The 26893-nt window shown below is 48.9% G+C and overlaps 1 protein-coding gene across 1 annotated transcript in view; it reads left to right on the plus strand.

Moving 5' to 3' along the window:
• LOC119972132 overlaps positions 1–26893 on the plus strand; it is a 660627-nt gene that overhangs the window by 489889 nt on the left and 143845 nt on the right. The window contains exons 43-44 of the mRNA XM_038808465.1: positions 14629–14715; positions 14854–14986. Of these exons, the coding sequence (XP_038664393.1) occupies positions 14629–14715; positions 14854–14986 (220 nt within the window). The remainder of the gene's footprint in view (positions 1–14628; positions 14716–14853; positions 14987–26893) is intronic.

Here is a 26893-nt window from a genome sequence, read left to right on the forward strand (position 1 = left end):
GAAACAAATCTATGCCAACTTTGGTCCACGGTGACATAGTCATCTCATGCTGCTGGAGTGGCTCCTTGCATTGTGCCGGTTGATGTTTTTGACATGTGTCACATGTGAATGTCATGTTTGTAATGTCCTAATTGATCTCAGGCCAGTACACGGATTGCCTTGCTCTTCTTTTGCATTTTTAGATTCCGAGATGTCCCTCGTGAATCCTGCGGCACATATCTGACCTGAGCGTTAGTGGAATGACGATTCTGTCATTTCTCAATATTAATCCATCCACTACTGACAGTTCAGTTTTCATGTTTTGGAACTGCGGGCACCGTCCTTTTGGCCAGCCATGCTGAAGGTTATGCATGACCTGGAGCAAGGTCACATCTTTTTGAGTCGCCAGACGAATTTGCTGCAGATTCTTATCAGATGCCGGGAGAGTCTCTCTGTAAAACTGTGCTTGAGCTTCTACATCGCCAAATGGACACAGGAGCTGAGCTGTCAGTGTCAATGGCTCGGGACAGTGTGTCGGCTATGATGCGGTCTTTTCCAGGAGTGTAGACCAGTGTGAAGTCATACCTCCTCAGCTTCATCATCATGCGTTGTAGGCGAGGGGTCACATCATTGAGATTGTTTTTCAATTATGTTGACCAGCGGTCTATGATCAGTCTCAACTAGGAACATGGAAAGGCCGTACACATAGTGGTGAAATTTTGTTATACCTGTGATCAGCCCCAGGCACTCCTTCACTATCTGTGCATACCTGTACTCTGTGGCGGTCATCGCTCTAGATGCGTATGCAACTGGGACCCAGTCCGATTAGTCATCCTGTTGGAGAAGCACCGCACCGATTCCATCTTGACTGGCATCGATGGAGATCTTTGTGGGTGTCGTTGGGTCGAAGAACGTCAGAGTTGGAGCTGTCATCAATTGGTGCTTTAGACCCGCCCACTCTTCTTGGTGGCGTGGAGTCCAGTCAAACTCTGTGTCCTTCCTTATCACGTTTTGAAATGCTGACGTCCTTGTCGATAAGTTCGGTATAAACGTGCCGAGGAAGTTAATGAATCCAAGAAATCTGAGCACAGGATTTTTGTCTCTTGGCTGCTGCATTTTCTGGATTGCCGAGATCTTTTCATTATCCAGCCTCAACCCTTGCGCTGATATAGTGTCACCCAGGAAGGTCAGAGATGAGCATGCAAAGGTGCACTTGGATTGGTTGAGTTTCAACCCAAATTGGTGAATTCTTTTGAAGACTTATCTTAGTTGAGCAATGAGGTTTTCTTCTGTCATTGACCATATGATGTCATCGACATAGATATAGATACATAGAATTTACAGTGCAGAAGGAGGCCATTCGGCCCATCGAGTCTGCACCGGCTCTTGGAAAGAGCACCCTACCCAAGCTCAACACCTCCACCCTATCCCCATAACCCAGTAACCCCACCCAACACTAAGGGCAATTTTGGACACTAAGGGCAATTTATCATGGCCAATCCTCCTAACCTGCACATCTTTGGACTTTGGACATATACTCTAGCACCTTCAATGCCCTCCGTCATCTGCTCCATGACTCTGTGAAAGATTTTGGATGTGGAGATGATCCCGAAAGGCATGCGGTTATAGCAGTATCGCCCAAACGGTGTTGAACGTACACAGCAGTCTGTTGGAATTCTCGAGCTGCATCTGCCAGAAGCCCTGGGAAGCATCAAGTTTGGTGAAGATGCAAGCATTTTCCATTTCACACGTTATCTCCTCTTGCTTGGGGATGGGGTAGTGTTCCCTGCAAATGTTTTTGTTCAGATCTTTGGGATCTAAACAGATTCTGAGGTCACCTGATGGCTTCTTGACACACACCAATGAGCTGACCCAGTCAGTCGGTTATGTGACCTTTGATATTGTGCTTTGAAATTGTAGGCAGAGGAGCTCTGATTTTAGCCTTTACCACAAGGGAGCTGGTACCCTCCTAGGTGGATGAATGACAGGTTTTGCATCTTCCTTGAGCAGTATTTTGTATTTGTAAGGTAGCGTACCCATTCCACGAAAGACTTCAGCATACTCGCTGAGCAACAGCTGGATTTCATCGTCTAGTCGTGATGTGCATGAAGATTCTCTGGACCAGCCACAGGTCCTTGCAGGCTTGAGTACCTAACAGCGATGTCTTTTTGTCGTCCATGATCTCAAACCGTAGTCCTTTCGTGACCTTCTGATTGACTACTCGTAGATGGCATGATCCTCTTGAGGTGATCTGGTTGCCATTGTAGTCTTTTACCTTGCATGCAGCAGGATTCATCTCGTGTCTCCCTGGGTTGGATAAGAACATAAGAACATAAGAACTAGGAGCAGGAGTAGGCCATCTGGCCCCTCGAGCCTGCTCCGCCATTCAATTAGATCATGGCTGATCTTTTGTGGACTCAGCTCCACTTTCCAGCCCGAACACCATAACCCTTAATCCCTTCATTCTTCAAAAAACTATCTATCTTTACCTTAAAACATGTAATGAAGGAGCCTCAACTGCTTCACTGGGCAAGGAATTCCATAGATTCACAACCCTTTGGGTGAAGAAGTTCCTCCTAAACTCAGTTCTAAATCTACTTCCCCTTATTTTGAGGCTATGTCCCCTAGTTCTGCTGTCACCCACCAGTGGAAACAACCTGCCCGCATCTATCCTATCTATTCCCTTCATAATTTTAAATGTTTCTATAAGATCCCCCCTCATCCTTCTAAATTCCAACGAGTACAGTCCCAGTCTACTCAACCTCTCCTCATAATCCAACCCCTTCAGCTCTGGGATTAACCTAGTGAATCTCCTCTGCACACCCTCCAGCGCCAGTACGTCCTTTCTCAAGTAAGGAGACCAAAACTGAACACAATACTCCAGGTGTGGCCGCACTAACACCTTATACAATGCGAGATCTTTGCTTGTCATCAAGTTTGCGGACGCTCCCGTGTCAAGCTTGAACATAATTGGGAAGTTGTTCACATGCACCGTGGCGTTCCATTTACTGTTGGAGTCAATGGCATTAATGTATTGCGGATTTGTGGTCGGCGCTTGAAGTTCCTCTGCCGAATCTATTATTCCGACGAAGTATATGTTCTCCCTCCCAGGAGTGGAAATCTTCATGGTCGGAAAATTTTCTTCAGGTGTTTGGTTTTCCATTGTGTCCACTGTGTGAACCTTGAAGTTTGCATGTTTATGTATTGAAGAGTGATATTTTGCTGTTGACTTACACTGGGAGGCGAAATGATTCAGTTTGGAACACTTTAAACATCTTTTCCCTTGTGCAGTACATTTCCCTTTTAAGTAGGTGTTGCCACAGCGGTAGCACGTCATGATGTTCGTGATGTCATGCGTAGGCAGCGATTGCACATGTGCGAATCGCTTCTCTGGCTAAGTTCAGTATTTTGCAAAGTGCGCATGCGCAGAACGGGATTTTGCTGGGTCACGTCTCTCTTGACTGTGCGCATGTGCGTACATAATTGAACTGGAGCCGGCGCTGGGAAGAAGATGCCTGTGAGGAGAGGATACCATTTTAACTTCTTCCACCTCGTGGAGGAATTTCTCCCCGTCTTTTTTCTGAAGAAACTCAAGGTACTGCTGTTTCTTTTGTTCTTGCGCTGTGCACTTTGCTATGGTGTTTTTTAGAGTTAAATCATTTTGTTGAATTAGTGATTCCCAAGTGTTCATTGGGGAGAGTCCATAGATTAATTGATCTCCGATGATAGAGTCTGTTAAATCAGCATAATTACAGCCTTGTGCTATTAGACTGAAATCTGTAACAAAATTAGAGAATGTCTCGCCGTTTCTCTGGAGCCTGTTGCATAGGTTAAATCTTTCCAGGATTTCATCAGACTGTTTTACAGTGTTCTTCAAATTTTGCAAGTATTACTTTAAATTTAGTTTTGTCTTCATTTTCAAAGTAATTGAAAGAGTTATAAATGTCTACAGCTTGCTGACCTGCCATTGCTAGTAGCAACACAATCTTTCTCTCGTCGGAGGCTGTGTTTAAGTCAGTAGCTGCCATGTATATTTGGAGATGCCGGCGTTGGACTGGGGTGAGCACAGTAAGAAGTCTTACAACACCAGGTTAAAGTCCAACAGGTTTGATTCAAACACGAGCTTTCGGAGCGCAGCTCCTTCCTCAGGTGAATGGCGAGATATGTTCCAGAAACATTTATATAGACAAAGTCAGAGATGCTGGACAATGCTTGGAATGCAGGCATTTGCAGGTAATCAAATCATTGCAGATCCAGGGAGAGGGATAATCACAGGTTAAAGAGGTGTAAATTGTCTCAAGCCCGAACAGTTGGTAGGGTTTTGCAAGTCCAGGCCTGATGGTGGAGGGTGGATGTAATGGGACATGAATCCAAGATCCCTGTTGAGGCCGCACTCATGCGTGCGGAACTTAGCTATAAGTTTTTGCTCGGCAATTCTGCGTTGTCGCGTGTCCTGAAGACCGCCTTGGAGAACGCTTACCTGGAGATCAGAGGCTGAATGCCCTTGACTGCTGAAGTGTTCCCCGACTGGAAGGGAACATTCCTGCCTGGTGATTGTTGCACGATGCCCATTCATTCGTTGTCGCAGTGTCTGCATGGTCTTGCCAATGTACCACGCTTCGGGACATCCTTTCCTGCAGCGCAAGAGGTAGACTACATTGGTTGAGTCGCACGAGTATGTGCCGCGTACCTGGTGGGTGGTGTTACCACGTATTGAGTACGTGGATACAAGGATACACTTATATTGGAGGAAATGCATCGAAGGCTTACTGGAGCGATAACTGGGATGAGAGGATTCTCCTAAGATGGGAGTTTGAGTAAATTGGGCCAATATTCTCTGGACTTTAGAAGAATGAATGGAGATTTCGTTGAAACATACAGGGCAAGATTCTGTGATCCTGAGGCTAAGAGTTGACGCCGTCGGAAACGCTGTCGAGTTTCTCGATGGTGTTAAAATGGCCTCAGGATCAGCAATTCTGGCCCCTAGAGGGGGCCACCACGGCACTGGAGCGACCCTCGCCACTCCAGCTGCTGATCCTGGTGTGAACTGGGCACCGCGGGGTCCGCACATGCGCAGAGGCACCAGCGCCAATGTGCACATGGGCAGTGGTCCCCTTCTCCGCGCCGGCCCCAATGCAACACGGCGCAGGCTACAGGGGCTGGCGTGGAAGAAAGGAGGCCCCCAGCCAGAGAGGCTGGCCCGCCGATCAGTGGGTCCCGATCACAGGCCAGATCACATCAGAGGCCCCCCGGTGTTGTGATCCCGCCCACAGGATTTTGAAAGGTCCTGTCAGGATAGAGGCTGAGATGCTGTTTCCCCTGGCTGGGAAACCGAGAGCAGTGTCAGGATTAGAAGTTGACCATTTAGGACTGAGTTGAGGAGAAATATATTTAACCAAAGGATTGTGAATCTTTGGAATTCTCCATCTTAGAGGATTACTGATGTTCCATCTGAGGATGAGATATACAGACTTTTGGTCTGTCAGGGAATCACAGAATATGGGAAGCATGGAGGAAAGATTGCACAATGTTTGATGTCATTCGCAACTCCTCAAATATGTCAACAGTTCATGTTCAAATGCATCAAGATCTGGACAGGATCCAAGCTTTGACTGACAAGTGGCAATAACGCCACACTGCTTATAGAATCTGAAGAAGTAAAGGTTACATTAAAGATGACAAGTCAACTGAACCAGAGAATGAAGAATGAGTCTCTCCCATAAGAGGAAACTTCCTCTCAGCATTCACCTTGTCAAGTTCCCCTCAGGATCTTATATGGTTCTACAAGATCAACTCGCTTTCTTCTAAACTCGAATGGATACATGCCCAGCCTGCCCAATGTCTACTCACAAGATAACCACCCCACCCGAGATTTAAGTTGAGTGCAGCTTCTCTGAGCTGCTTTTAACACATTAGGCAGGATTCTCCTTATGTGAGACTAAAGTGTTGCCGCCAGGATTGAATTGCTTGTGATTCACGACATGCAAATGGACCAGCACCCTGCCAGCATGAATTTAGAGCAATTCTTAACCCAGCAGGTGTTCTAACCATTGAGGCCAGAGTTAGGGCCTAGCAGCTAGAGCTGCTTTTAAGCACTCCACTTACCACACACTTCCCGTTACTGTGCCCGGCCCGGGCAGCAACCTCCAGCAAACCTGACAATGTTTGAGGGTTTTTCACAGCTTTACTAGCCTCCCACACCTCGCCAAGTTGCCCAGGACATGCTTGGCAATACTTGCACTAATTCGTGCCCACGGGTCCTCCGCGTAAGAGGGGTGCAGCATTGCAGAAGTGTGGGGCACAATGTGTCCAAGCCATTAATCAGATTTAAGTCCATGACAGTGACAGTTTTGCATGGATCGGCCGGCACGAGGCACAAACATTGATATGGCTTCTAGTGAGGGTCTGGAGCATGGCATGGGAATCAAAGCTGGCCGCAAACCTCAATTTTTCAATTTCTTGCGATTCCCGATCTGAAGGAAACCTGCTATTTCTGATAGGTAAAAGGATCATTGATTTAGCCATTACGTTTTAAATAAAACCCAGTTTAAAAACCATTTTAAAATGGTTTCTGTCCTAAACCACAGAGTTAAATCAGTTTCATTACAATTTTAAAAAAACACATAGCTTACAGAGAAATCTGCAAAGCATATAGAATTCATTTGAAACATTTGCTAGAACTAGAAGCAAATGCAACATTTCTACTGAAGGTCAAAATGAGTGCCATAGTTAACATGAATCTACCATTGTTCAAAATGTGAATAGTATAGCAGTCAGCAAATACCAGACCTGATAATAAGTTAAGGTTTACATTCCAACACACAGGAGACACCCAAAGATGCAACATAGTCATGCCTATGTTGCATATTGATGATTGACAACTAATCATCCAATCAAATGTATTGGGAACTCACCTAACCCAATCAGCATGTCACAGGGGTAGTGACAGATTGGCTCAGACTGAGAGAAAAAAAATAGAGGTCCGGGCAGCCACTGTCATTCCAGAATCACTCTATACTATATGCTTGACTATCTACTATCTTTATTTCGTATTTTCATATTTATACTCTAACTTTAAGTCTGTGCAAGCTGTTTTGCTTTGAGCAAGAAACCATTACTGTATTTTTGAAGTCTTACAACACCAGGTTAAAGTCCAACAGGTTTGTTTCAAACACGAGCTTTCGGAGCACGGCTCCTTCTTCAGGTGAATGGAAAGGCTTGTTCCAGAAATGTTTATATAGACACAGTCAGAGATGCCCCGGAATGCGAGCACCTGCAGGCAATCAAATCATCAAAGATGCAGAGAGAGAGGTAACTCCAGGTTAAAGAGGTGTGAATTGTCCCAAGCCAGTTCAGTCGGTAGGCCTCTGCAAGTCCAGGCTTGTTGGTGGGGGCCGAATGTAATGCGACATGAATCCCAGATCCCGGTTGAGTCCGCATTCATGCGTGCGGAACTTAGCTATAAGTTTTTGCTCAGCAATTTTGCGTTGTCGCGTCTCCTGAAGGCCTCCTTGTAGAATGCTGACCCGGAGATCAGAGGCTGAATGTCCTTGACTGCTGAAGTGTTCCCCAACTGGAAGGGAACAGTCCTGCCTGTTGATAGTCGCACGATGCCCGTTTATTCGTTGTCGCAGTGTCTGCATGGTCTCGCCAATGTACCACGCTTCGGGACATCCTTTTCTGCAGCGTATGAGGTAGACTACATTGGTCGAGTCGCACGAGTATGCGCCGCGTACCTGGTGGGTGGTGTTTCCACGTGTAATGGTGGTGTCCATGTCGATGATCTGGCATGTCTTGCAGAGATTACCCTGGCAGGGTTTTGTGGTGTTGTGGTTGCTGTTCTGAAGGCTGGGTAATTTGCTGCAAACAATGGTTTGTTTGAGGTTGCGCGGTTGTTTGAAGGCCAGTAGTGGGGGTGTGGGGATGACCTTGGCAAGATGTCCATCCTCGCTGATGATGTGTTGGAGGCTGCGAAGAAGATGTCGTAGTTTCTCCGCCCCAGGAAAGTACTGGACGACGAAGGGTACTCTGTCAGTGGTGTCCCGTGTTTGTCTTCTGAGGAGGTCGGTGCGGTTTTTTGCTGTGGCGCGGTGGAACTGTCGATCAATGAGTCGAGCGCCATATCCCGTTCGTACGAGGGCATCTTTCAGCATCTGTAGGTGTCTGTTGCGCTCCTCCTTGTCTGAGCAGATCCTGTGTATACGGAGGGCTTGTCCATAGGGGATGGCTTCTTTAATGTGTTTCGGGTGAAAGCTGGAGAAGTGGAGCATCGTGAGATTATCTGTGGGCTTGCGGTAAAGCGAGGTGCTGAGGTGACCGTCCTTGATGGAGACGAGTGTGTCCAAGAATGGAACTGAATTTGGAGAATAGTCCATGGTGAGTTTGATGGTGGGATGGAACTTATTGATGTCATCGTGTAGTCGTTTCAGTGATGTCTCGCCGTGGGTCCAAAGGAAAAAAATGTCATCGATGTATCTGGTGTATAGCATCGGTTGAAAGTCCTGTGTGGTGAGGAAGTCCTGTTCAAACTTGTGCATGAAGATGTTGGCATATTGAGGTGCAAATTTGGTCCCCATGGCTGTTCCGTGCGTCTGGATGAAGAATTTGTTGTCGAAGGTGAAGACGTTGTGGTCTAGAATGAAATGGATGAGTTGCAGAATTGCGTCTGGAGATTGGCAGTTGTCGGTGTTGAGGACTGAGGCTGTTGCAGCAATGCCGTCGTCATGGGGGATGCTGGTGTAGAGTGCCGAGACATCCATTGTGACGAGGAATGTTCCTGGTTCAACTGGTCCATGGGTGCTGAGTTTCTGTAGGAAGTCCGTCGTGTCGCGACAGAAGCTGGGTGTACCTTGTACGATGGGTTTCAAGATGCGCTCGATGTGGCCAGAGAGGTTCTCACACAGGGTCCCATTGCCTGAAACGATAGGACGGCCTGGTGTGTTGGCCTTGTGTATTTTCGGGAGGCAGTAGAGATCTCCAATGCGGGGATTACGTGGGATGAGAGCACGTAGGGTGTTCTGAAGGTCTGGATCTAAGGTCTTGATCAGTCTGCTGAGTTGGCGGATGTGTTCCTTGGTTGGATCTGCGGGTAACTGCCTGTAGTGTTCCTGGTTGTCGAGTTGTCGGTATACTTCTTTGCAGTAGTCTGTTCTGTTCAGTATGACGGTGGCCCCTCCTTTGTCTGCTGGTTTGATGACGATGTTGCGGTTGGTCTTGAGAGTGCGGATGGCGTTGCGTTGTGCTTGGGTGACGTTTGAGGCTGCCTTGTGATTGCGAGTGATGAATCTGGCATTGACACGACTTCTGACGGCTTGAGCATACATGTCGAGTCTAGGGCAGTGGCCTTCCGGAGGGGTCCAATTTGACTCTTTCCTTTTCGGTTGCTGCACTGCAGATCTCGCGGTCTGCTGTTCCGGTTCATTGGTCGTGTCCCTGGGTTCGCTGTCGGCCTCTTGGGGTCTGTGGAAGAATTCCCGGAGCCTCATTCGCCTGATGAATTCCTCCGTATCTGCCGCGAGACTGATGGGGTCCATTTTGGTGGTGGTGCAGAAATTGAGCCCTCTGCTGAGGACTTCGATTTCGTCTGGTTGAAGGGTGTAGTCTGACAAGTTGACAATGGATTTCCCTGTATTGTTTTCGACTGTTGTACCGGGAGAAGCTTGATTGCTGCTGGTGGTGATGCCAAGTTTCTCAAGCTTCCTGTTCTTGGTGTGCATGTAGGTGGCATAGTATTGCTGTCTCATCTGTTTGGCGGTGTTCCGCAGCTGGTCTGCTGTGTCCTGAGCGCAAGTTGAGAATATGGCCTCTCTCTTGGTTTCCAGGTTGCGTCGACTGCTGTAGAGTTGGTGTATGAGGTGTTTGAGGAGTGTGACAGAGGTGCGGTGGCAGAGTCTTTCAGCGTAGTCTGTGTTGTAAGTCGACTTGAGTGGGTTTTTGATCTGTAGTCCTTTCGGGATCTTGTCTGCTTTTTTGCATCTTTGTAGAAACTGAATGTCAGTGTCTATATGCGCGATCTTCCTGGAGATCCTCTCCACTTTGAGCCGGCAGTTTGCGGTGTCAATGGTAGCCATGATGTGGAGATGCCGGCGTTGGACTGGGGTGAGCACAGTAAGAAGTCTTACAACACCAGGTTAAAGTCCAACAGGTTTGTTTCAAACACGAGCTTTCGGAGCACGGCTCCTTCTTCAGGTGAATGGAAAGGCTTGTTCCAGAAATGTTTATATAGACACAGTCAGAGATGCCCCGGAATGCGAGCACCTGCAGGCAATCAAATCATCAAAGATGCAGAGAGAGAGGTAACTCCAGGTTAAAGAGGTGTGAATTGTCCCAAGCCAGTTCAGTCGGTAGGCCTCTGCAAGTCCAGGCTTGTTGGTGGGGGCCGAATGTAATGCGACATGAATCCCAGATCCCGGTTGAGTCCGCATTCATGCGTGCGGAACTTAGCTATAAGTTTTTGCTCAGCAATTTTGCGTTGTCGCGTCTCCTGAAGGCCTCCTTGTAGAATGCTGACCCGGAGATCAGAGGCTGAATGTCCTTGACTGCTGAAGTGTTCCCCAACTGGAAGGGAACAGTCCTGCCTGTTGATAGTCGCACGATGCCCGTTTATTCGTTGTCGCAGTGTCTGCATGGTCTCGCCAATGTACCACGCTTCGGGACATCCTTTTCTGCAGCGTATGAGGTAGACTACATTGGTCGAGTCGCACGAGTATGCGCCGCGTACCTGGTGGGTGGTGTTTCCACGTGTAATGGTGGTGTCCATGTCGATGATCTGGCATGTCTTGCAGAGATTACCCTGGCAGGGTTTTGTGGTGTTGTGGTTGCTGTTCTGAAGGCTGGGTAATTTGCTGCAAACAATGGTTTGTTTGAGGTTGCGCGGTTGTTTGAAGGCCAGTAGTGGGGGTGTGGGGATGACCTTGGCAAGATGTCCATCCTCGCTGATGATGTGTTGGAGGCTGCGAAGAAGATGTCGTAGTTTCTCCGCCCCAGGAAAGTACTGGACGACGAAGAGTACTCTGTCAGTGGTGTCCCGTGTTTGTCTTCTGTCAACAGGCAGGACTGTCCCCTGTCAACAGGCAGGACTGTTCCCTTCCAGTTGGGGAACACTTCAGCAGTCAAGGACATTCAGCCTCTGATCTCCGGGTCAGCATTCTACAAGGAGGCCTTCAGGAGACGCGACAACGCAAAATTGCTGAGCAAAAACTTATAGCTAAGTTCCGCACGCATGAATGCGGACTCAACCGGGATCTGGGATTCATGTCGCATTACATTCGGCCCCCACCAACAAGCCTGGACTTGCAGAGGCCTACCGACTGAACTGGCTTGGGACAATTCACACCTCTTTAACCTGGAGTTACCTCTCTCTCTGCATCTTTGATGATTTGATTGCCTGCAGGTGCTCGCATTCCGGGGCATCTCTGACTGTGTCTATATAAACATTTCTGGAACAAGCCTTTCCATTCACCTGAAGAAGGAGCCGTGCTCCGAAAGCTCGTGTTTGAAACAAACCTGTTGGACTTTAACCTGGTGTAAGACTTCTTACTGTGCTCACCCCAGTCCAATGCCGGCATCTCCACATCATGTATTTTTGAAGTTCAATTTGTTTGTAAGCTACTAAGTTTAATTATATCTCTTAAAGCCTTCTGCAGGGGCTTTCTTGAAAACGTTTGATTTGTAACCACAAGAAGATTTCAAACTCTCAATTATAATCAATAGACACTCAATAAACATTACATTTCACATCCGAGACGTGTAGTCCAAATTTCTACTGAGTTAAAGTGTATACGAGACTACACTTAACTACAGGGTAGATTTCATCACCATCGAATCATAATTTATGTTTCCGGCATTGCCAATTATAGACTTTCTTAAATAAGGAGATCAAAACTACACAGTACTCCAGATGTGGGGTGCAATTTTACGGCCGCGCTGCCCCTGAAAAGCAGCTCACTGTGGTGCAGTGTGGCCAATAGAAGCTGGGAGATCCCGTTCCACGGATCTACCTGGCTCACAATTCCTCATGAGATCTAACACGATCTCGCAAGACATTGCAATGTAAATCCCGCCCACTGTGGGCAGAATCATTTTTAAGCAAATCTGCAAATCAAAGTGAGGCAACTAGTCTCATTACTGGTCTCCCTAAATGAGGACCAGATGAAACAGTAGATTAAAGGCCCCCAGGTGCATGCCCTTAGGCACAGTGGGACCCAGACACTGCTGGTGCCACCCTGGCACTGCCACCAGGGTGCCAGATTGGTGGTGCCAAGCTGGAATTTTTTGAGCGGTAGCGATCTGGTTGGGGGTACCCAGCGTGGGTGTTGGGGGGGCTGGAGGACTCTCCCATAGTGTGCTGGAGCTTGGGGGGATCGGGGAATGCTTCGTGGGCTGCAGTGATCGGGACACCATTTAAAAATGGCGTCCTGATCCCTCGCTACACTGAGGTGTTCTGGCGAGTGGAGCTCCTCAGTGCATAAAATGGGGCTATGTGCAGCCTCAGCTGTGCGTTCCTTGCTGAGGCCCCCTATCTAAAGCGAGTGCCATTTTATAGTGTTGTGTTTCTCAGTGCTGCAAGTGGCAGGAAACATGGGACTAAATGAACTCCCTATGGGACTTTGTTCCCATTTAGTGGTCTCAGCAACATCCTGTGCAACTGTAGCAAAACATCTCTACTTTTATATTCCGTTCCCCTTGCAATAAACAACAACATTTCATTTGCCTTTCTAATCACTTGCTGTACCTCTTCAGTAATATTTTGTGATTTATTTACCAGGACACCCAGATCCTTCTGGACCTCAGAGTTCTGCAATTTTTCTCCATTTAAATAATATGCTGCTTTTCATTCCTTCTGTCAAAACGGTCAAGTTCATATTTTCCAATATATACTCGATCTGTCAATTTTTTTCCCACTCACTGAACCGAGCAATGTCCTTTAATTTACAAATTCCTTAAATCCTCTTCACAACTTACTTTCCTCCCTACCTTTGTATCATCAGCAAATTTTGCAACCATTCATCCCTTCATCCAGGACATTGATGTAGTTGAAGGCCCATCACTGATTCCTGTTGCACTCCTCTCGTCACATCTTGCCAGCCTGACAGAGGCATATTTAACCCTACCCTGCTTTCCGTTAGCTAAGCAATCCTCTATCGATGCTAATATTTTATCCCCTACATCACAAGCTCTTGTTTTGTCTCGTAACCTTTAATATAACACCTTGTCAAATGCGTTCTGGAAACCTAAGGACAGCACATCCACAGGTTTCCTTTTATCCATATGGCTTGTTACTTACTCAAAGAACGCTAATACATTAGTTCAACATGCTTTCTCTTTCATAAAACATATTGATTTTGCTTGATTGCAATTGTACCTTTAACTTCTTTAGTAAGCCACAGGTAGGTCTTTACCAGAATTTTTGTTTCTCAATGAAATGTTTGAACACTTTGAATTGTTTCTTTAAATGTTTCCTGCTACTTATATGTCCAAAATACCTTTTAGTGTATTTACCCAATCAACCATAGCTAGCTCTGCTCCCATACCTATGTAACTGGCTTTAAGTTTAAAAGGGAACTTGTACTGCTGGAGGATGAAAGAATCATGGCAGTACCATTAAAATGAGCACAAACCTGGAGAAAGCTCTTATTGTGCTTGCAAATGTTTTGAACATTGATCAAGTGGAAGTTCTTCCTCATTATGAATCTAAGTAGGTGGTTAAGATGCCCTGATGGCCTACCCTTAAGGGAATCCAGCAATGGCAGTGAAACCCATTGGCCCCTGTGCCTGCGAGGCCACAGCTTTCATGAAATGAATTAAATGTTCAACTCTGGCAAAGAGGGCATTCGTGACCTGCAAGACGAATTGACGTACTGCCATTTATGAGATGCCAACAAGGTCCACAACTTATCCTTGGAAATGAAGAAGTTTGAAGTCGCAGTGACTTGGATTTCTACTGGGCGGGCATGGCTGCCCTGTAATGCTGTGAAATGCAAGATCTTCAGCAATGAGGGCACAGATCCCTGTAAACATCGGCCCCGGAGGCTCGCAGTCTCTGATGGCATTCGGCCTTGGCCATCTTCAGGTAGCTTCAGCTTTGGCAATAAATACTGTGGTGAGGGTTTGGCCTCCATTACATTCCTACCTCTTTTCCTCTTCAGTGCCATCCCGCACCCATTGCCTGCAGCTGCTTTTCTTGTGCTCATCTGAGTGCCCTATTGTGATTGGGAGGCCTGCCCCCCTGTTCTTCTGCCCCCAAAATGGGAGAGCGAGGCAAATGTGAAGGGGAGGGGGCACACTGAGTTTACAGTCATTTTGTTTCCTTTTCTTGGGATGTTTTGTTTTTTTCTCTTAAATTTGCTTTCAGACAGCAGCACACCGGCACAAGGTGCAACTTATGTTTATTTTCCTGCCCCATCACCATTCCCTTTGACTTTTGCTGGGGGTTGGGCGGGGCAGGAAAATTTTGCCCGTTAACTCTGCTACTTGTCCATCGATGCAGCATGACCTGCCGAGTTTTTCCAGCATTTTCTCTTTTTGTAAGAAACCCATGCTGCAGCCTAGTCATTTCAGCTTTTGCTGAAAATAATCCAATTTGTTTCTGATTATTGCTCAGTAAATTTATCTTTTGATGCTGGAATGTTGCCTATTGCCTTTTTCTAGATAAGCCTTGAAGGGGTTGGTGAAATAGAGAAAGTTTCCTTTGTGTTGCTAAACCCTTACCTGAATAAGGGGAGAAGACTATTTAAGGTAAGAGATTTATGGGAAAATGTTGAAGCAACCTCTTGGAAAAATATCAATGTTTTTTGCTTAAAATAAAAAAAATATGTTATTTAACAGTTTCTGACTAAAAATCTAAACATGTACAATAAAACTGTATTATTCCAGCTCCGTATGAAGAACCTAAAAACAAAACAGGAACTGGGATTTAACACTGAACGTTGTTGGTTGTTTGAAGAACATGGAACTGAAACTGTGACAGAACTGGCAGCTGTTCGGCCAGACCGACAACCACTGAGAGGTAAATATTCCAATTCCGATTCTCTTCCTGCACCTAGCGGTGCGCTAAGGCAGACCTTCATCCATTTGCATATCCAGTAATTGCCTCGTCTGTCGCAAGGGGCTTATAGCTTGAGAGGCGCCACTCCACATCAAACATGGCTGCACGGTAGCATGGTAGCATGGTGGTTAGCATAAATGCTTCACAGCTCCAGGGTCCCAGGTTCAGTTCCCGGCTGTGTCACTGTCTGTGCGGAGTCTGCACGTCCTCCCCGTGTGTGCGTGGGTTTCATCCGGGTGCTCCGGTTTCCTCCCACAGTCCAAAGATGTGCGGGTTAGGTGGATTGGCCATGCTAAATTGCCCGTAGTGTCCTAAAAAGTAAGGTTAAGGGGGGGTGGGGTTGTTGGGTTACGGGTATAGGGTGGATACGTGGGTTTGAGTAGGGTGATCATTGCTCGGCACAACATCGAGGGCCGAAGGGCCTGTTCTGTGCTGTACTGTTCTATGTTCTATGGCTGACAAGGAGTCTCTCCCACTCTCACCACCAACCTTCAGCGTGTTGGAACGATAACACTTAACCTGTTTGACCGCATTATGAACTTGCTTTTCTTGTCCGTATAGTCCTGAGGTAGGGCTCAAACCCAAAGCTTCTGGTTCAGAGGTAGGGACACAACCCACTGCACCACAAGAGAGGTAAATATAATAACTGTTTATCAAACATCTAGTGAGTATTTCTGAATATATTTTGAGTTTGATATTTTATGGAATTAACTGAAACTTTCACCTGATTCGTATCCTGGGCGCGATTCTCCAAAATGGAGACTCAGTGTTTGGGCCAGCACGGCGCTGGAGTGGTTCACGCCACTCCAGCCTCTCTTCCCGGCGCCAAATGGGCGCCGCACCAACCTGCGCATGCGCAGTTGGGCCGCGCCAACCCGCGCATGCACAGTTGGGCTGCGCCAACCCGCCCATGCATGGGGGACTTCTTCAGTACGCCAGCCCCGCGCAGCATGGTGTGGGGATTCTGGGGCCGGACGCCGATCGATGTGCCCTGATCGTGGACCAGACCCCATTGGAGCCCCCCCCCCCCCCCCCCCACCCCGTGAAGGAGCGTTTTTCTCCGCCCCACAGGCCACCTCCCCGACCCTTTGCGCAGAATTCCCACTGGCAGCGACCAGGTGTGAATGGTGCCGGCAGGACTCTGCCGTTTCCGCGCAGCTGCTCAGCTCATCCGGGCCGGAGAATTGGCGGGTGGGCCGCAGACAGTGGCCCGCAACCAGCGCCGCGCCAAACAAGCCGGTGCAAATGGCGCCGATTCTCCGCACCTCGGAGAATCGCGCGCCGGCGTCGGGACAGCGTGGCGTGGTTACGCCGATTCTCCAGCCCGGCGCGGAGCTGGGAGAATCGCGTCCCCTGTCTTACAATAACTCATGACATCTCCCCAGCCCAGCTGTGCTTTTGTTCACTTCCATAAGAGCTGTTAACCAAGAAACCTGGGTGTTGTATGTGCTGGAATATTTTCCAGTTCCTGAATCATTAGACCCGAGAGAATCCCTCAGCTGAGCCTCAAGCTTCACGTGTCTCAAACTGACATGATGCTCAGAAGAACAGGCAACATGCCGGAGAGGCAGGATTCAGAATTGGGCACTACAGGGGATCTCAGGTAAGTGAGGAAGGGTAGAGGTATTAAGACGAGCATTAGTGTCTTCCAATCAGCCCACCTTGGCACTTGCACTCTCCTGTGGGCACCCATGTGGGGTCAGCGAGTCCAACCCAATTCTGTAACCCACTGCCATCACAACACCCTGCCACCCCCACACTTCCTCAAGTGTAGGAAAGTAGTGTGTGGGAGGTTTCTAGATTTGCAAGTCCCATCCCCCCCCCCACCCCCCCCCCCCCCCCCCCCCCCCCCCCCCACCCCTTTCTTCATGAGAGCATATTTGTTCTAAATCCTCTTTTGGTTCTACTTGGATTGTTCCCTCCTGCTCGGACATTGATTCACCACCAAGTAGTGGTTTCCTGTCCTCTTTTGCCAATTCACTTCTCAACTTTATAAAATTGGTCTTTCCCCAATTTGAAACTTTTGCTCTTCATCTATCTTTATCCTTTCCCACAACTGCATTAAATCTAACTGAATTCTGCTCACTACCACGGCAACAATCCTGTATTCTAAAACCTCCTATCTCCCCAGGCCTCATTTCCTAAAACTAAGGGCGTGATTCAGTCATTGTGTTGCACTCGGTATGGAGCTGCGGCATGGAGCTGGGCGCAATGGGTGAAACCCTTGAGAGCCCCAAATTAGCCCCCACGCTGAACACCGCGCTGATGATGCTCATTTAAATATCTGGACGCTGCTTACACCTGCCGCCCGAGGGACAACGACCACACCTGCAAGACCTCAACCAGATGCCATTTGGCACATGTTTCTACGAATATGGACCAGCCGTGATAGCAACTCAGGCCATTCGAAACCCCCGGATGGTCAGAGACAGGGCAAGGTAGTACCCTGGCTCTCCACTGGTACCGAGCACACTGGCACTGCTAGTTTGGCACCCTGGCAGTGTCACCCTGGCACTTTCACAGAGCCACCCCGACACTGCCATGGTGCATGTGTGGCAGTGCCAGAATGTTAGGGCACTGCTAGGTTGCCAGGCAAGCAATGCCAAGGTGCCCAGGTGTGTCAGGTTGGTACATCCAAGGGTCAGGAGGTTTTCCCAGGAGAGGGAGAGCGAGGGGGGCTTTGAGAGGCCAAGAAAAGGTTCGGGGGGGGGGGGGGGGGGGCTGAAAAGTGGGGAGGCGATGTAGAGATCAGGCCAGCCAGTCAAAATGGCGTCCCGATCTGCTAGGAACTAGTCCTGCGGGAAAAGAGCTGGTGTGCCCTCGAAAGGGAGAAACTCCCCGAGGGAAAAAACTGGCGCAAAAAAGTGGATAGATTTACAATTAGATTTACATCTGCTGAATTGCGCCCACAGTCGAGAACTGAAACTCATTTGTTGAGCTGAAAGAAATTCTCCTAAATGCATTTTAAAGCTCAGATTTTCTGGCCCCATCGTGGCAGGCTGCAGAGTGGGAGATTTGGCAGCCCAGCCACGAGTCCATTGAATTTCGGCAGATCCGAACACCACGACAGTGAACAGGGCCAGAAAATCTTGCCCGAAGACTCCTGTGCCCTCTGTATCTTACACAAGGCAGATATCTCAATTAGTATTAGGGTACTTAAAATCGCTAATATTACTGCTCTTTAGTTTCTGCTCTTTTCATATTTTGCCCACATATTTGCTCTTATATCCTCTATCCATTTACCCATTTTGATGCATCTTTGTTCCTTATGCACCTTTATGGTCTCAGCAGATGACCCTTCCAGATTATCCTCCCTCCTCATAGCTGTGATGGCCAGGTTTTGTCAATGGCTGTCTAGTGCACCACCACCCTCAGCTTCTTTGCCTCTGCTAAGTAACGAGGATTATGGAGAGTAGTGCTTTGGATGTGGTCTATGTTGATTTTGGTCAGGCATTTGACAAGGTCCCACATGTCTGTGAATCTGTGGAATTCTTTGCCGCAGAAAGCTGTGGAGTCCATGTCACTGAATGTCTATCAGACAGAGATAGATAGGTTCTTGATTAATAAGGGAATCAGGGGTTATGGGGGGAAGGCAGGAGAATGGGGATGAGAAACATATCAACCATGAATGAATCGTGGAGCAGACTCAATGGGTTGCATGGCTTAATTCTGCTCCTATGGTCTCATGATCTTATGGCATTATGATTCCTTTCCGGGCTTTGTGGAGATGTTTTCAGGATCTCGCAGTTGGTGACTGACAAGTAACTGATTGCTTCTTTGTCGACCCAGCAATTATGTGAATTTCTGCAGTTGGAATGAGCAGGCGCTCGAGTTTGTGGCTCCAGCTGGCTTCCCACAGGTGTAGTTTATTATTGATTGCCCACACATAACAATTAAGCCACCCAGAGATCACCCAGAAGTCTTTGTGAAGTGCAAAGCTGTCGAGTCCACCAAAGTGCAGCTGGTGTGCAACCACAAAACAACTTCCATGCAAGTGTGCACCAGATTCACGGGCATTCTCCAAGGTGCTCATTGTCATAATATACACACAAGTATATGATGGTGCACAGACAGGCAGTGATTGACACACAGGATGACCAATGAACACACAGAATACGGCAGCCAATCACCAGACAGGACACTACCACTATAAAGCCAGAGGGCACTAGTTTTCACGCTCTCTTGGGATCCAGTCATGGCATTCCACTTACAGTGATGATTGATAATGGCCCGTGCTTCTTCAGCCAGGAGTGGACGGATTTTGCCCGGCAGTACAATTTTACGCACGTCACTTCAAGCCCCCACTGCTCCCAGTCGAATGGGAAAGCTGAAAAGGGGGTCCACATTGTTAAAAGACTGTTATGCAAAGCTGCTGACTCGGGTTCAGATTTTAACCTGGCGCTGCTAGCCTGTAGGGCGACACCTTTATCCGCTGGCCTGTCCCCAGCACAGCTACTAATGAACCGCACAGTACGCAAAGGATGCAACAGTCTCAGGCCCAATGCAAGTCAGCGTATGACGCTCACACTACAGATCTCCCTACTCTGGTCCCTGCTGACCGAGATCGTGTTCAGCTACCTGACGGTGGCTGGTCTGCCACAGCAAGTGGCCCAGAGATCATTCCTCGTTCGCATGCATGATGGCTCCTTTCTTCGGCGTAACAGGCGGTCACTGCGGCTGCTTCCACACTCGCCACCTGAACGTGATGTCCCGCCTCGCATGCTGGTTCCTCAGAACGCTCCCTTCCACGAGGCCACCGATCTGCCAGTTCTTTTACCGCCCTCTACATTGGAGGCAGCTCTGCCTGTTCCAGTGCAGGTGGCCCCTGGCCCACCCTTGAGGCGGTCAACCAGAATTCGTCGCCCGCCACAGAGACTTAATTTATAGACTGAATGCTGCATTACCTTGTGATCCGTTTACACATCTGTATATCTTCTTTCTTCCTAACTTGTTGTCTGCCCTCTATCTGCACTAGACATCTTCCCATGTAAATATGTTCACACACTTTGTATATAGTCAGGCTCCTACCCACACTCACTATTGATTGACCTATATACATAAAAGTTAAAAAAAGGGGGGAGATGTCATAATATACACACAAGTATATGATGATGCACAGACAGGCAGTGATTGACACACAGGATGACCAATGAACACACAGAACACAGCAGCCAATCACCAGACAGGACACGGCCACTATAAAGCCAGAGGGCACTAGTTTTCCCGCTCTCTCGGGATCCAGCCTCTGAGACAGTCAGAGCCTGTGAGCAACAACTAGAACATACACCATGTGGTAGTAAGATAATCTGGTCAGGTTAGCCTCAGGTCTCCAGTCAAGTCAGCATAGTGTCAACCCACAGTTAAAGTATGTATGATAGTTAAGAGTTCAATAAAATTGAGTTGCAATTCTTCAAGTGCTGGAAGCCTGTCTCTCTCACTGCTGCAGTAAATGCATTCCTCGCAGACCCAGCTTACCCAACACATCACTCATGTCCAACGGTCAGCCATCCTCCCCGATCTCTTAATACCTGCAAGCAGAGTGACCGGAGAGAAGGAAATTCTCACTTATAAAGGGCTGATGACATCTCACAAAAAGCTAAGAGATGAAAGCCACATTGCCATCAGTTATGTGACTAAACAGGCCATCAGCATGATGAAGATGCACTTCAGGTGTTTCAACAAATCTGGAGGTACCCTTTAGTATGCTTCAACAAGGGTCTGTAAAAAGATCATGGTGTAAGTAAAAAATAAAATAAATAATCTTTATTGTCACAAGCTGGTTTACATTAACACTGCAATGAAGTTACTGTGAAAAGCCCCTAGTCGCCACATTCCGGCCTCTGTGCTGTATTCCGTGCAACATTGTACAGCAGCGAGGTTTGAATCCACAGGATGAATAAGGCAGTGCACAAAGACTCTTCAGATAATTCCATGTAGGAGGAAGCAAACAAGGAGGGAGGAGATGGTGGAAGAGGAGGTGGAGGTGGACTTAACATCTCCTGCAAGACACAGGAAAACACTATGGGAAGTAAAAGTCATGAATGAATACACTAAAAGGAAAAATGTTTGAAGGAGGAAAGATGTCCTTGGAATATTGTGGACTGTTTTGATCTCCGTAACTCAGGAAGGATATATTTGCCATAGAGGGAGTGTAGTGGAGGTTCACCAGGCTGATTTCTGGGATGGTGGGAAGGCCGATGAGGAGAATGGGGTCTGTATTCTCTAGAGCTTAGAAGAATGAGAGGTGATGTCATTGGAAAATGCAAGGTTCCTAAAGGGTTCGACTGGGTAGATGCAGAAAGGGCGTGTGCAGGGCTTCAGATGACACATTCATAAGGATTTAGAAGATTGTGCCTTTCCTGTCCCGCTGAAGTCATTGAACTGCTTCCTGCATTGTTGAACATAGGAGCAGGAGTAGGCCACTCGGTCTCTCGAGTCTGTACAACCATTCAATAAGATTTTGGCTGAACTGTTTGTGTTTCGAGTTCTATATTCTCATCTACCCCTAATTACCTTTGACTCCTTTGCCTGACAAGAATGCATTTATCTCTGCTGTGAAAATATTCAATGACCCAGTCGCCGCCACCTTCTGAAGCAGAAGGTTCAAAAGTCGCACAACACTCTGACAGAAAAAGATTTTCCTCATCTCTGTCCCATAAGGATGACCCCTAACTTTAAAACAGTGCTCCCAAGTTCTGGACTCACCCACAACAAGACACATCCTTTCCAAATCCACCTTGTCAAGGCCATTCAGGATCTTATATACTTCAATCATGTCACCTCTCATTCTTCAAAACTCCAGTGAAAACAAGCCCACTTACCTAACCAATTCTCCTAAGGCAACCTGTTCATTCCTGGCATCAATCCAGTAAAATTACTCTGCATAGTCTCCAATGCATTTACATCCTGATCGTGACACCCCAGATGTGGACATCCTGGGGAAGGCAAAAAGACGTTCATGGGGTGTGTTGTTAGTGGCAGTGCACAGTAGTGACCGAATGGAGTGTACTGCATCAGGGAGGACCTCCTGCCAGCGGGAGGCAGGGAGGTTCCTGGAACATAGGGCCAGTTGGACGGCCCTCCATACCGTTCCATTCTCCCTCTCTACCTGTCCGTTTCCCCAGGGGTTGTAGCTGGTCGTTCTGCTGGAGGCGATACTCCTGCTGAGCAGGAACTGACGCAGCTCACACTGATGAAGGAGGATCCCCTGTCACTGTGGATGTAGGCGGGGAAACCGAACAGAAAGAAGATTGTGTTGAGGGGCTTTGATGACGGTGGCAGATGTCATATCGGCGCATGAGATGGCGAAGGGGAATCTGGAGTACTCATCGACCACACTGAGAAAATACGTGTTACGGTCGGTGGAGAGGAGGGGCCCTTTAAAATCCACACTTGAGGCGTTCAAAGGGGCGGGAGGCCTTCACTGTCCAGCCGGTAGAAGAGCGGCTTGCACTCCGCACAGATCTGGCAGTCCCTGGTGATTGCCCGTACTTCCTCGACGGAGTAGGGCAGATTGCGGGCCTTTATGAAATGGTACAACCGTGTGACTCCCGGGTGACAAAGGCTGTCATGCAGGGTCCAGAGTCAGTCTACCTGTGCGCTGGCACATGCAACTCGGGATAGGGCGTCTGGGGGCTTGTTGAGCTTACCGGGGCGATACAAAATCTCGTAATTGTAGGTGGAGAGCTCGATCCTCCACCTCAAGATCTTATCATTCTTGATCTTGCCCCACTGTGTGTTTGTGAACATGAAGGCTACCGACCATTGGTCAGTGAGGAGAGTGACTCTCCTGTCGGCCAGGTAATGCCTCCAATGCCGCACAGCTTCAACGATGGCTTGGGCCTCTTTTCCGACAGGGGAGTGCCGAATTTCTGGGGCATGAAGTGTGTGGGAAAAGAATGCCACGGGTCTGCCTGCCTGATTGGGGGTGGCGGCTAGGGCTACGTCTGATGCGTCACTCTCTACTTGAAAGGGTAGTGTCCCGTCTACTGTGTGCATCCCGGCCTTGGCGATATCGGCTCTGATATGGGCGAAGGCCTGTTGTGCCTCGGCCACCACCCGGGTTGACTGTATGAGTGGGCGGGACTTGTCCGCATAGTTTGGGACCCACTGAGCGTAGTACGAAAAGAACCCCAGGCAGCGTTTGAGGGCCTTGGGCAGTGGGGGAGGGGGAGCTTCATGAGGGGTCGCATGCGGTCAGGATCGGGCCCCAGAACTCGTTCTGGACCACATAGCCGAGGATGGCTAAGCGGGTCGTGCTAAACACGCACTTCTCCTTGTTGTAGGTGAGGTTTAGGAGAGTGGCGGTGTGGAGGAATTTGGCAAGGTTGGCGTCGTGGTCCTGCTGATCAAGGCCACAGGTGGTGACGTTGTCTAGGTACGGAAAGGTGGCCCGTAAACGGTACGGGTCGACCATTCGGTCCATCTCCCTTTGGTAGACCGGCACCCCGTTGGTGACGCTGAAGGGAACCCTGAGGAAGTGATAGAGGCGGCCGTCTGCCTAGAAGCCAATGTATGGACGGTCCGATTTACGGATGGGGAGCTGGTGGTAGGCTGATTTGAGGTCTACCATTGAGAAGACCCGGTACTGTGCAATCTGATTGACCATATCAGATATGCGTGGGAGGGGATACGTGTCGAGCTGCCTGTACCGATTGATGGTCTGGCTGTAGTCCAGGACCATTCTGTGTTTCTCCCCAGCTTTAACGACTACCACTTGGGCTCTCCAGGGGCTGTTGTTGGCCTCGATGATGCCTTCCCGAAGCAGCCGCTGGACCTCGGACCTGATGAAGGTCCTATCCTGGGAGCTGTACCACTGCTCCTGGTGGCGACGGGTTTGCAATCTGAGGTTAGGTTTGCGAAGAGGGAAAGCGGATCGACCTTTAGGGTCGCGAGGCCGCAACAGTGAGGGGCGGTAGGTGCCCACCGAATTTCAGGGTTAGGCTCTGAAGGTTGCACTGGAAGTCCAGGCTGAGTACAGTAGTCCCCCGTTATAACACGGGTGTTGGGGTCCAAGACAGCCACCCGCGTTGCAATTCCGAGCCGCGGATATCCACGATGGGGGTTTTAAATTTATTTAAAAATCTATGCATGCGCTTCCCATTGTGAGTCTACGGGAGGCGGGGGGAGAGGTCAGACCCCCGTAGACTCACAATGGGAAGCGCATGCATAGATTTTTAAATAAATTTAAAACCCCCATCGTGGATCTAATGAAAACAAGCTCTCTGATTGCCACAGAATGAGGAGTTATTCCAGAGGGAAACCCACAGAAACTTACCAGGAACTCTGGTGGGTTTCACCAAACTGGAGGAAAGGATTGCCTTTCAAAAATATGTTCTGACCGCCACCGGTTTAAAGAACCTGTCTGCTGTGCAGGGTTGAGGCAGCTGTAGCTCTGCACTGTCTACTTCCGGACGCTGTGTGAGCTGTTCCTCTCTCACTGAATCTCCCTCCAATCAGCCGGCAGTGTCAACTTCAGCGGCCGGCTCACTTTGATCCGGAGAGGGAAGCTGACAGTTGGGGTCCATAAGCCTCCCCGCCGTATATCGCGAACCGCGGTATTGCGGAGCGCGGTATAACGGGGGACTACTGTAGTAGGGCAGCGCAGAGGTTAGGGAGGACATAGAGGCAGAAGCCGCCCTGGACCGTGAGTGTGACCGTGCAGTACCCCCGGATCGCCACGGAATGGGATCGGGAAGCCAGGGGGATTGTTTGGTTGGCGGGGTGTACCGAGAGGGAGCAGCGCTTTACCATATCCGGGTGGATGAAGCTTTCGGTGCTCCCAGAGTCCAGCAGGTAAGAGGTCACGTGTCCATTGATTTTAACGCTGGTCGATGCGGTGGCTAGGTGGTGCGGACAAGACTGGTCGATGGTCACTGAGGCGAGTAGTGATCAGTCGTCGCTGGTGTCGGATGATGGGGAGCCCGGGGGGCACAGGTCCTGGAATGCTGACGATGCCCATGTGCCATGGGGGAGACAAGATGACGCCGTCTGAAGATCTTGAGGAGGACAAAATGGCGGCGCCCATGGGCCGCACATGGTGGGGGTTGAACAAGATGGCGGCGCCCATGGGCCGCACCTGTTGCTCGGAGGGGAAGATAGCGGCGCCCACTGGCCGCGCGTGGTCTGAGGGGGAGAAGATGGCGGCGCCCATTGTCCGTAAACGAGGGGGGTGGGGGCAATAGCGGCGACTGCGCAGGCCTGGCACACCGTGGCAAAGTGCCCCTTCTTGCCGCAAGCCTTACAAAGGGCAGCGCGGGCCGGGCAGCGTTGGTGAGGGTGTTTCTGCTGGCCGCAAAAGTAACATTGGAGACCCCCGGGTTCGCTGGCTGGCACGTGGCGCAGGCGTATTGGCTGGGTAAGGCCCCCACTGGGGCGGCCGTCTGTGGGGTCCACGATGCGTAGGAGCGGTGGGCCACGCGGCTGGGGGTGTAGGCCTGAACGTTGTGTGAGGCGACCATCATAGAGAGCGCTAGTTTCTTTGTCTCTGCTAGGTCGAGCGTGGCCCCTTCTAACAGTCGCTGGCGTATAACGTCCGACCCAATGCCCGTAACAAACGCGTCCCGCATGGGGAGGTTTGAATGTTCAGTGGCCGTAATGGCCTGACAGTCACAGTCCCGGATGAGTGGGATTAAGGCCCGCTAGAAGTCTTCGATGGACTCACCAGGGAGTTGAGACGAGTAGCGAGTACGTGCCTGGCGAAGAGCATGTTCGTCTTCTGAGCATAATTCTCTTTGAGAAGCGTCATGGCTTCGGTGTAGTTCGGTGTATCCTGGATTAGCGGAAAGATGCTGGAGCTCAATGTTGAGTACAGGATTTGTATCTTCTGAGCCTCTGAGACAGGGCTGGGCGCCGAGTTATTGTACGCCTCGAAACAAGCTAGCCAGTGTTGAAAGTCCTCGCTTGAATGCGGATGCAGCTGCAGGCGATCCGGTTTGATATGGAGGTCCATCTTTTGAAAGTCTTCGAGCAATAAATTGATGCACGATCAATTGCACAAAGACTTGAGTTGGGTACAACTGAGGCTTTATTGCTCTGAAATGTATAGGCCTCCCACAGCAGCTGGCGAAATAGCTGTAGCATGGAGAACACATATTTATACTCAGGGACTACCAATGTACCTGTAGTCCAGGTTCTACCGTACATCACCTAATAGAGGTGCAACGGTGGTTTACCACACATCCTTTCTTAAATAAGGAAATCAAAACTGCAGACAGTATTCAAGGTATGACCTCACCGATGCCCTGCATAACTGAAGCATAATATTGTTACTTAACTTCCTCTCAAAATAAAGGATAGCATTCTATTAACCTTCTTGATTGTTTCCAGGATCTTGATACGATCCTGCTGCTCACATCTTGCGCTGCTGTGAACCACACCTTCTTGTCCCTAGCCAGATTCTTCCCCTGGTCCTCACAACCCCGAGAGCTTCCAGAGAACCAGGAAATTATCTATTAAAACAGTTGCTGCATGGGCGTCATGTCGACACAGTGGTTAGCACTGCTGCCTACACCGCTGAGAACCCGGGTTCGAATCCCGGCCCTGGATCACTGTCTGTGTGGAGTTTGCACGTTCTCTACGTGTCTGAGTGGGTCTCACCTCCACAAACCAAAGATGTGCAAGTTACGTGAATTGGCTACATTAAATTGCCACTCAATTGGAAAAAATAATTGGGTATTCTAAATTCATTAAAACAAAACAGCTGATGTATTAGAAAACTAGCAACTGAAACAATTCACTTTTTTTAGGCTTCCCACACATAATTGGGCACCTTTCCCCATTGCCTGTACATCTGAAGATTAAGAACCAGGCCCATGTTGCAGTTACCTGTGAATCCAAACCCAATTCTGAAAAACGCCCAGCGAGGGC

The sequence above is a fragment of the Scyliorhinus canicula genome, chromosome 10, assembly GCF_902713615.1.
Source record: "Scyliorhinus canicula chromosome 10, sScyCan1.1, whole genome shotgun sequence".
Taxonomy (NCBI): Eukaryota; Metazoa; Chordata; class Chondrichthyes; order Carcharhiniformes; family Scyliorhinidae; genus Scyliorhinus; species Scyliorhinus canicula.